The 12,301-nt window shown below is 32.0% G+C and overlaps 2 protein-coding genes across 2 annotated transcripts; both read left to right on the top strand.

Annotated features, from left to right (window-relative positions):
- Positions 1–6,862: 6,862 nt before the first annotated feature.
- Positions 6,863–8,884, top strand: LOC129975149 (uncharacterized). Its single transcript, XM_056088114.1, has one exon. It carries the CDS (start codon positions 6,863–6,865, stop codon positions 8,882–8,884), a length of 2,022 nt encoding a protein of 673 aa, XP_055944089.1.
- A 743-nt stretch (positions 8,885–9,627) lies between these two features.
- Positions 9,628–10,572, top strand: LOC129975142 (uncharacterized). The gene has a single exon (XM_056088101.1). It carries the CDS (start codon positions 9,628–9,630, stop codon positions 10,570–10,572), a length of 945 nt encoding a protein of 314 aa, XP_055944076.1.
- Positions 10,573–12,301: the final 1,729 nt, after the last annotated feature.

Raw genomic sequence — 12,301 nt, 5'->3', positions numbered from 1 at the left:
AGAACTGGAAATTATATTTCTAGATATATCTGGTTATTTCATAACTTGTAATTTAAAATTGCCGTTTAGGTAAAATATTATGTTATGTAGAAAGTCGAAAATTTTCCATTACATTTTTTTTTATGCGCCCTCAATTCTCTATTTACAACTTCTATATTTTTCTGTTTTCAAGACTATTAAAGCAAAATTTAAAAAAATGTGAAACAAAAGTGTTATGGGAATCGGTAAAGGGTTCCTAGAATACTATATTTTTTCAGGCCTCAAACATATTTCACATCAAAATGAAAAATAAAAGCTATAGTTGATCGTAATTTATCTCGCCCTCATAATTTCCACTCCGTACTCAGACCCCTTTACCCTCCACCCTTCATGTTCATCTACTACAGCGCTCTATTTTAATGACGTAACTAGTTAAATCGAAAATAATAAAATTGTATAATGTTCTCAACTTAACAAGTTATATTACACATGACGCAATCTCTTCTATTACTAATAAGGAATGTGTATCTACTGGGACGAATCAATCTTACTGGAGAACTCTGAGCATGAAATTCTTAAAAGCTTCCTAAAAGTATCATACTCATTTACTTGAAACAATATAATTCAAATTTTTGATAATTGAACTTATATTATTATTAATGATAATTTCCACAGTTATGCAATTTTTATAGGTTTATTTAAAGAATGTAGATAATACTACTATTTCAAAATATTGAAATTATTTTATTATTAATGATAATTTCCACAATTATGTAATTTTTAATGGGTTTATTTAATATATTTAGATAATAATACTATTTCTAATAATTGAAATTATATTATTAATTATAATTTCCACAATTATGTAATTTCTTAATAGATTTGTTTAAGCTATGTAGATACTACTACTACTTTTAATAAGTGAAATTATATTATTATTAATAATAATCGCCACAATTATGCAATTTGTAATAGGTTTATTTAAAGTACGTAGATAATACTACTATTTCTAATAATTGAAATTATTTTATTATTAATGATAATTTTCACAGTTATGTAATTTTTAATGGCTTTATTTAATATATTTAGATAATAATTTTTCTAATAATTGAAATTATATTATTAATTATAATTTCCACAATTATGTAATTTCTTAATAGATTTGTTTAAGCTATGTAGATACTACTACTACTTTTAATAAGTGAAATTATATTATTATTAATAATAATCGCCACAATTATGCAATTTGTAATAGGTTTATTTAAAGTACGTAGATAATACTACTATTTCTAATAATTGAAATTATTTTATTATTAATGATAATTTCCACAATTATGCAATTTTTTGATGAGTTTATCGAAACTATGTAGGTAATTTCAATACTTTTGAACTAAGAAAAATATATGAAAACATTTGCATTTTATGGAGAATTCCGAAATTCGTTACATAAAATAAGAGTAAAAGAGTTTTAGTAAAATTTCTTTATATATAGCAATTAAAAAATAACTATTGTTTCCTAAAAGAGTTAATTTAATATTAAATATCGAAGTATTATATAAAGTGAATGAAAACCAAGAGTAAGGGTGTTATAATTTTTTCCCCACATAAAAATGTATAACTTGTGCAAGGTCATGAACATTACGAATGCTCAGATTTTTATCTTCAGTCATAAAAGTTGTGTACTACAGTAAAGAAAACTCATACTTGTGTGTTAAATGCATGATACTGACAAACAATAGTTGTAAACAACAGGAATATGGAATTTTTGCTGAATGCAATGTCCGATCTTTGGCAATTTATAGTTGATATGCAAGTTGGTATGCAAGTTTCAAAAAGCCGAATATGTATTTTGCTCGTTTTTTTCCCGTTTTTCTTTTCTTTTAAGACCGATTGAAACCAAAATTTGAAATGAAACTACAATTATAGTCACAGGATCACATTCCAAATTTCATTTATTTAAGAAATTATTAAGATAAATCTCTAGGTTATCGAATTTACAGCATGAGGAAGTACAGACCGATAAACAATCAACTTTTTGTCAGTTTTAGTTCAAAATTTGACGCAGATATACATGATAGAGACTAAATTATATACCAAATTTTATAAGTTTCTACCTAGCTCTCTTCGTTTTGTAGTAGTAATGTTTAACTTGTACTAGGAGTAGATCAAATTTCACTAAACGGATTGATTCAAAATTTGATAGAAGTTTACAAATATGCAATATTTCGATCATTTTACTCAAAGCGTTTTTGTGTTATCGTGTTCACAAATAGACAGACAGACATAATTCCAAAAATGTATTTTTCGGATTCAAGAAATATCTAAAACGTGGACATTAGTCAAAATTTCGAGTTCAAAATTTTTGTTGGTTGCAACATTTTCTTTTTGTAATATCTGGAAAATCGAGGTTCACTCGGCAGTTAAATAAAAAAAATCAATCAGGACTGCATTTAGTTAAATATGTTATTCGAAACAATCTGCTGTATATGTAGAGATTTAATTAGTGACCATTACCATTCCACTGATTTACCGAACGCATCCAGATTTCGATTTAGTTTTGTTGTATTGTAATAGATGGGACCATGGGTTCTACTAATCCAAAGTGCTAAATCACATGACCATAAGTTTGAGTAAAAAGCAAGCTGTTGGAATTCGCTCGGGGAAGAAATAGAAGAGGGTTCTTCGTTTCCGGTAACGATGAGTGTTTAATAAACCTGACGCTACGGCGGCACATAGTTTTGCTATGTGCAGACATCTTGTTTGGCTTCGCCCTTTGGTGCCATCTCAGTATTTTAACTTTTAACCATAATGTAATTAACTTTTCCTATTTTAATTGTTAATGTCCTGTAAATTTTGTTTACTCTGAATAAATTAACTGTTTTTCTTTAAACGTTACCTCTTTTCTTAATCAGTACCTTAGACACTGGCCCAAATGGGATTGAAAGGGCATTTTGTCCCACCCAGTCCTACATATATTACAGTATTCATTTTATATGTTATCTATCATTACTTATGTTTTTGAACTTATTCTCAGTTTTATCAAGGAGAAATCGGGCCAGAGATGACACTATGAGACATTGCCAACATGAGAGCAGACAGAAAAAGGCTCTAATAGTAATAAAAAAAAAGGAGTTTGTGTTTAAAATCGTGTTTTTTTTTTTTTTTTTTTTTTTTTTTCAGGAAAAACACCGATAAAAGAAAAGGAAACCTTATCTAAATATAAAATTTGATTGAAATCGTTAGAGCTGTTTCCGAGATACATGAAATAAATACAAGAATTGCTCGTTTAAAGTTATAATTAAGATATTTTGTGTATGGGAAAGTGAAAATAAAAATGTTGTTATTAATATTCAATTTAATACACAAATATATAATTATTTATATTTTTAAGTCTTTTTTTTTCTTTCAAGAAGAACCAGTTGCTATAAACCATTTGTTTCATCACACACACACACACACACACACACACACACACACACATATATATATTTAAATTTTGAGCTGTGAATTCATATACGAAAAAAATATATATATTGTGGAAATATTGTAGAAATTATTCATGAGAAGTTTAAAAAAAATACTTTTCTCATGCATAAAACACATTGCTCAGAGTATAGTTTGATTAGAATAGGAACTTAATTTAATTAAATACACCCGAATTATGCTCTACAACGTCATAAATTCAATCTCTCTCTCTCTCTCTCTTTCTGTTTTCAGCAAAAGAACTATTTTTTGTAATGAATTCATAAAAATTTGTACTATATGTTAATTATAAAGGATAGTCATAAGCGATTAATAGGCTGGAGTGTTTATGATTGAGTCCTCAAGGCTATCTCCAGCTAATGTACATCCCTTCCAGAGGAGGACACATGCCATCATCAGTAAGAGGTAGCAAAGCATACACTATTTCTGTACCCACCAGGGAAGCGAGAAATAATCATCATACCAGAAACTTCTCATTCCCATACTTGAGGGGATTTCCAATTGGAAGATGACCTATTCTAAAATGTAAACAATATTTTTTAATGACTCTCGAGCCTCTCCATTTTCTTTGAACGAGATGTAAACTGATAAAATTTATAATGATATAAAATGCATGTACATTGCTCGAAAATGAAGATTATGATTACGAACATTGATAAATTAAGTTATGATCTGACGTATATTTATTTTATATTCTTTTTTTACTTCTCTTCCGGCATTGAATTTTTATAGCAATTTTGACCATTTCGCAGGACAGTAATGATCATTCTCGGTTTTATCTTTAAAAACGAAAAAAATTGACTACTGAGAAATATAAAAATTCAGTTTAACTTATAATAAATATTTCGAAATATAATGACATCAAAATGCAGTCAGTTACTATTAATATATTCAATTAACTACCGATATGTTGTTCTTTCCTTTGCTTTTTCCAATTTTACTTTCGCTCATACGAAGTTTAGAGAAAATATAATAGCATAGCTACAAAATGACGAGAGCTAGATATATAAAATTTAATACAAAGATTTAACATCTGAAATGTAGATAATTTGGAATCAAATCCGTCAAGGCTTTGATTTTCTGTTAATCTGCACTTTTACAAGTATGTAAACGCAATGACTTAAATATATGAAACCGAGGATGTGATTTTTTGATTACAGTTGCAGTCAGATTTAGATTTCAGTCGATTGAAGAAACGTGCCTAAAGCAGGAATTCAAATTTCAAGTACCTATTGTTAAATACCAGGGATTAATCGCCAAAAAAACTCGCCAAGGACCCATGATAGATTCAATAAAACTAATAAATTCATGCCGAGAATGAATATTTTGTAATTATTGTTGGACAGTGCCATCTGGTGTTCTCTGCCTTATTAAAGCTCCATTATTTTTATGTGGGAAGGGGGAGGGATAATGGCTTTATTAAAGAGCACGCGAGGAAGTTTTAATACACTAGCTATTTTAAAAATTATGTTGTATTTATTAATTGGACATGGTTTCTCTGTACTTTTAGATGCATTATTCTAACAAAAATTACAAAAATAAATTTACGCCGTTAATTTAATAATAAAGAGCCCCGGTTTTTTGCTAAAATAAGAAATGAGAATGGAATACTCATAAAATATTTGCTTTTTCTGTCGAATGTAAATATAAGCCAATGGGAGATGTCTTCATGAACTTTTTCATATACTGTACGATAAAAATGTTATCCCCTTTCTTAAAATTGTGGATCTTGAACAAAATTATGAAAGAAGCGAATGGTCAGAATTATTTTCAGAGTCCCGTTCACGAGTACTTTGTTCTTCATAGTATAGTGAAAGCCAGTGAGTATGCATTTTGAACTCCTTTTTTTTTTTCTGGTACGAATGAATCTGTTCGACGATTATCCATTTTACATTGATTGGAACCACATCTTGATACAAAACTAAATAAAAGTAAGAAGATTATGTAAAAAATTTATTTACCTCAGTCCTTGCGTTTTTAAATTATCGGGTTTATATATATGAGAATTTTCAGACCGGCAAATAGCCAATCCTTTGGCAGATTTGGTTCAAAATTTGAAGAAAAAAATTACATCTAAATTACTAAAAATGTATATTAAATTTTAATCATCTAGCTCTTTACGTTTGTGTTTATCACTTCCCTTATGTTCTATCATATAGATAAATTTTTTATGAAAAGATTTCATTCGAAATGCATTACAATGCAATCTACAAATTTGGCGTAATGGCCATATACTAAATTTTATTTGCCTAGCTTCAAGTGGTTTCAAGTTATCATGTTTACAGATAAACAGATAGAATGATTGACAAAACACAGATGATCAAAACTGATGATGATGACTAAAATATTTTTTTGTCTCCCAGAAGCTTGGTCTCGCATTTCCTCATGATTGCAATACCTTCTCATAATAAATTTTCAAACTTTCAATATAGCTTGTATTAAATGCTGTAACTCCCCAAAAATTTATTTTAATCTATTCAAAGTAATAATTTATCTCTCTAATTCTGTAATTTGAAGCTTTCAATTAATGCACATGATTAAAATTATTGCAAAGACTGAAGCTAAAGAATAATGATCAAAGAGCTCACTGTTAGCCGATTTTCCGCTGATTAAATTTTAAGCAACCTGTTGTTCCTTTTCAATAAATCTCAGCATGGTTCTTGAAGAAAGTACAATTATTATACATAGAAAACGAAAAGAACAGAACACAGTTATTGACAATTACGCACACAGCATCATGTTAAGCAGTTCGTGGGAGGAATGCGCCGGAACGAAGCAGAAGCGTAATCACACAGATTGTCGCATGAATCCGCGATCTTCGACGAAGCGAGTAACAACTCAACTCCGTATTGAAACAACAACAACAACTTTGAATCAAACTAGAAAAACGGAACAGCGTTGTGATCAGCAGCTGAAAAGATTCTGAACTATTTTCTTTCGGAAATGCAGTCATTTAAACTTAATATGTATATAGAATAGCTTGTCTTGTCGTAGAAATAAATGTTATAGTTTATTTTTTCAAGAAGAGTAGTTTTTTTCAATCATAGTAAAAGAACCCGTGTACCGTTGGCGAGTACACGACATGGCGTCCGCGACAGGATTGTGATTTGAAATCAACGATTTGAAAGGCAACTGAATTTTTTTGACGATAAATTATTTGTTATTAGAAATTTGTCGATACTTTGAAGATTAACTGTTTCAGAAAATTATGGAAGCTTTAAAGCTTAAACGAAAAACAGTTAGGTCTGCATTTACTAGATTGTTTAATCATTTAGATGAGTCAGCGAAAACGGAAGTAAACATTGCAGAAGATTTAGATTGTTTGGCAACCTTCCAGTTGCTTGGCGAGAAAAATAATGAACTTTTGCAATTAAATGAAGATATTTTGAATCTTTTGTTGATGTCTGAAGACATAAATGAAGACGATATTGAAAAGGAATCTCGTTCAGCAGATGAGTATTCACTCAATTTTAAAAGGATGAGTTTATTAGTGGATCGAAAAACTAATCCCGCTATTAACGCTGATACATTATCTTCAGTTGGCGGTGAAAAGCGGAAATTCAAGCTGCCTCGTTTGGAACGGAAGAAATTTGGCGGGGAAATTAAAGATTGGCTGCTGTTTTGGGGACAATTCGGAAAAATTGATGAAGACAACGATATCGATGAAACCGACAAGTTTCAATACTTAGTCCAAGCAACTATCCCGAATTCCAGAGCGAGGGAATTAGTTGAAAGTTTTCCCCCTACCTCCGGAAATTATTGCAAGGCGATTGATTGTCTGAAATCTAGATTCGGCAGAGATGATTTGTTGGTTGAATATTACGTTAGAGAATTGTTAAAATTGACACTCGCATTTAATCTTAAAGAGAAACATGTTGAACTATCAGCTGTTTATGATCGACTTGAAACCCAGCTGAGATCATTAGAAACTCTTGGCGTTACTACAGCAAAGTATGCGGCCATGTTGTTTCCCTTGGTTGAGTCTTGTTTAAGTGAAGAAGTTTTAAGAGCCTGGCGGAGAAATGATAGAGGATCGGATGGAAAAGATGACACGAAAGAATCTCGATTGGAAAGTTTGATGAAATTTTTGAAGAACGAAGTTGAAAATGAGGATAGGATAGCTCTTGCCATGCAAGGCTTCTCTTTGAAAGAAAATAACAAAAATATAAAGATTAAAAGAGACTTGCCGACAGCTGCGGGACTTTTTTCAGGAAACCAAAAATCTGTTTTGAAGTGTGCATTTTGTGACAAGAACAATCATGAATCCAAAGAATGTCATGTTGCTCGAAATTTGGATTTAAGTGAGAAAATGAACCGATTGAAGAAAAGAGGTTGCTGTTTCCGATGTCTAAGTAACGGTCACGTGTCAAAGCAATGTAGGGTCCAAGTGAATTGTGGGAGCTGTGGTCAAAGACATCATGCTGTGATGTGCCTGGATAAGAAGACCGTTGAGTCTTCTAACTCTCAAGAAACAACGGACAGTTCAATCAATTTTGGACAGTTCAATACATTGACCAATCCCACATGTTCTACAAGTGTGTTTCTACAAACCCTGGTCTTGGTTCTTCGGGGAGAAACACAGGATTTTGCTGTAAGAGCCCTCATAGACACTGGAAGTCAGAAATCTTATATTACGAAAGAAACTGCTAAGGAAATGAAGTATCCTGCATTAAAAGAAAGAACTCTTATTCATACTTTGTTTGGAGGGATGCAAAATCCCCAGAAACACTCAGAGTACAAGATTTTTGTAAGTGATTTTAAAAAGAATTATCATTGCACTTTTAACGCATTTGATCAAGATAAAATCTGTGCCGAAATTTGTCAGATACAAACCTTATTCTGGCCAAAGGAACTAGAGCATAATAGAATCCATCTAACTGATCAAGAATGTTTACCATCTTGTTCATCATCCACAATCCATTTGCTTATTGGTGCTGACATAGCAGGAAAATTGATGACTGGAAAAATTCTCAATTTAACTTGTGGATTAACTGCCATTGAGACTTTGCTTGGTTGGACACTTATGGGAAGAGCACCAAGCAGTTCAGACTCTATAAGCATGACAGTGACAAACTTACTTATAAAAGATTGTAATATAAGTGACTTATGGAAGTTAGAAGATATTGGAATCACTGATCCTGCTGAATCGAAAAAGAAGACTGAAATGCATCAAGGTACTTTAGATTATTTTCGAAACACTCTGACGATTGATGAGGAAGGGAAGTACGAAGTCGCCTTACCTTGGGTGTTAGAATCCTCCCGACACCCTGACAACAAACAAATGGCCGAGAAACAACTTTATTCTGTTTATAAAAAACTTGTAGAATCCGAGAAGGTTGTAGTATATGCAGAGGTCTTTAAAAAATGGATTGCTGACGGCGTCATTGAAGAAATCGAAGATAAAAAAGATTTAAATGCATAATATCTTCCGCACAGGCCTGTTTTTAAAGAGAACAGCATTACTACGAAAGTGAGGCCAGTTTTCGATGCATCCTCACATATAAAGGGTACACCCTCACTGAATGCTTGCTTAGAAAGCGGTCCTAATTTAATTGAAATTGTTCCTTCCCTACTGAATTGTTTCCGGAAATTTCCTGTTGGAATAGCATCAGATATTGAGAAGGCATTTCTTCGGATCGGAATTAGAGAGAGGTTCAAGGATTATCTGCGATTTTTATGGAAAACCAAAGACAAAGGATTGTAAATCTACAGACATCGTAGAGTTGTGTTTGGTGTCACCTGTAGTCCATTCCTTTTAGCGGCAACTTTGGATTACCATCTGGAAAAACCGCCTGAAGAGCTCTTGAATACTGCGGAAATTTTGAAGAATTCATTTTATGTGGATAATTGCGTCTGCAGTTTGAAGAATATAGATGAAGCAGATAAATTTATAGTTGAATGGCAAGCGTTGATGTCTTTAGGAAAATTCAATCTACGAGGCTGGCAATCAAATGCTTCACTTGAAATTATCGATCAACCTGACAAACACCAAACTGTACTCTTATTGTGCCTAACTGGGACCTAAAACAAAATACTCTGTCTTGCATCATAAACTGTCTGAAAGATGAAAACCTGGTTCTTACTAAAAGAGATCTGCTTTCTTTGGCTCAGAGTATATTTGACCCTTTGGGTATATCTTCTCCCGTAACCATCATTCCAAAGTTTATGCTGCAAGAATCCTGGAATCTTGGACTTAAATGGGATGATGCCCTGCCAGAAGGTCTATCGAAAGGATTTTGGAACTGGCTGAAGGGTATAAAGAATCTTTCAGAGGTCAAAATACCTCGATGGATGAAGCTGAGTCAAGATGAAGAAGAAGGAAAAAAGGAAATTATTTGGAAATTTATACCACCATCAGCTCCATGGTCGGGAGGATGGTGGGAGCGCCTTATTGCCTTAGTAAAAGACCTTTTGAAGAAAGTTCTAGGTCGAGCATGCCTGAGTTACGAAGAATTGAATACGATTCTATGCGATTGCGAAGACATCGTAAATTCAAGACCCATTACCTATGTTTCTGAACATGATGATTTGAAACCTATAACACCATCTTCCTTCATCAGAGAACGTAGGAAAGATGGAATTCCAGATCTTGAACATTTGAAACTATCTCCTGAGTATTTTCGAAAGCGGCGACTGTATAGGTGTAAACTGCAAGAAGATCTCAGAAATCGATTCCGACAGGAATACTTGGGGCAGCTGAGGCAACAAACTAAGAAAATGATAAAAACCCACGATTTCAAGGTGGGAGAAGTGGTTATTGTCGAAGTAACCAATCAAAAACGTCTGAATTGGCCTCTGGGGAAAATAACAGAAATATTCCCTGGTAAGGACGGTTCAGTTCGTCTTGTGAAAGTAAAAACGAAGAACGGCGAATTTCTGAGACCTGTACAGCGTCTCTACGCCCTTGAGGTTCAAACGCCTTCAGTAGAGAATCTACCAGAGAAGAGAGCATCTGAAATTGAAGATGAGAAAGAAGAGGCAGTACAACAGCAATATGTTGAACATTCCGAGAAGCTACCAGAATCGGACGAAACGTCTTTGCCAAATCTAAATGCCAGGAAAACCCGTTTCGGCCGAAAGATTCAAATTCCCAAACGACTGGACATGTGAACTGTTTGAACTAAAGAACATTTTGAGTTTTCTTGAAAAGGAAAACCCAAAAGGTGGGAGTGTCGCATGAATCCGCGATCTTCAACGAAGCGAGTAACAACTCAACTCCGTATTGAAACAACAACAACAGCTTGGAATCAAACTAGAAAAACAGAACAGCGTTGTGATCAGCAGCTGAAAAGATTCTGAACTATTTTCTTTCGAAATGCAGTCATTTAAACTTAATATGTATATAGAATAGTTTGTCTTGTCGTAGAAATAAATGTTATAGTTTATTTTTTCAAGAAGAGTAGTTTTTTTCAATCACAGTAAAAGAACCCGTGTACCGTTGGCGAGTACACGACACAGATATTCCTACGTGAGAAAAATAGTCCGCTCGCTTCATCCAAACACATAAACAATTCTTTTAAAAAGACATTTATTTATAGAATCACGCAAATTATCATAAATGAAGAGCCGAGTTTCCGTCCTCATCTCAACAGAAAAATCCAAAGTTTAATTAACACTCAAATACTAAAAAAATTACAAAGGGGCCAAAAATTACTGAACAGACGCGGCTGCTAAAATGTTGAAAGGATAGAATTTTCTCATGAAAAGCTATTTTACATTGAATTATATTATAATTCCAAAAAATAACCAAGAAATTTTTATTATATTTGTGAAATTTTTCAAACTGTTAAATGCTTCCTGAACAAGTATTCTGATATTATTTGGGCTGTTATATCAAATAGTGGAAGCATGTCTCTGAAATTCAAAGATAAAGGATGAAATCAATTGCATATTTTAGAAATAGGGCATTTTGAATACAAATTTCATGTCATTTGTAACATGTTATATTATAAAGAATTTTATATTTTAGTAAAATTCTGCACTATCACATGCTAAATAACATATGCAAATTTTCCGCATTTCATCAAACAAAACATTTATATGATTTTTTTATCTGACCTAAATCCTTTACTTTATTATATTTGTGAGTTTTATAGTTTAATAAATGACGGATTGAACTTTTGACTCGCTTATCGCTTCCGTACTGAGCGAATGGAATAATTATCTTCTAACATGATTCGTGCCATAATCGGACAAATAGCATAAGAGATTATATTTTTATCAATAAAGATGTCATTCTTGTCATCTGACCGTCATTCAAAATAATGAAGTCCGTTCTAAAATTATATCCGTTCCCTAGTATTGCTTCAAAAAAAATGGGAGGTTAATCCAGCTAAACAAAATAAAACTAAAATTGATCATCGATAATGATGGAGGTTAATTCGAATAAAACTATTTCAAGGTAAATTTTCATTCATGATTACATCATAGAGATATGTTTATCATTTCTTTTTCTATATCTGTAAAATAAACTGATGCTTGTAACAATATTTAGAGCCATTTTCCTAAACAGGTGATCAGAGTCCGGTCCTGTTTATTTTTTAATTGATAATTTCATATTAAATTAACAATGAACAAATTTTCCTATTAAAATATTAAAATTCTTATCCATAAAATAATAACTCATTGAAATGATATATGAATCACAGTTAAATTAAATTTTTTAACAGAATAATAATTTTAAATTCTTTATTGGTGCGAAATAATAAATATAATCTCTTTTCTTCCTTGTTCTTTTCAATAATATCTGTTGGGACTCAAAAGTTACTTTTGTTCAAGAATGGAGTTGAGCTAAATTTCGTAAAGTGTAATTATTCTGTCTGAAATTTTCTAAGTTCTT

The sequence above is a fragment of the Argiope bruennichi genome, chromosome 1 (genome assembly GCF_947563725.1).
Source record: "Argiope bruennichi chromosome 1, qqArgBrue1.1, whole genome shotgun sequence".
Taxonomy (NCBI): Eukaryota; Metazoa; Arthropoda; class Arachnida; order Araneae; family Araneidae; genus Argiope; species Argiope bruennichi.
This window is presented reverse-complemented; position numbering and strand designations above follow the sequence as displayed.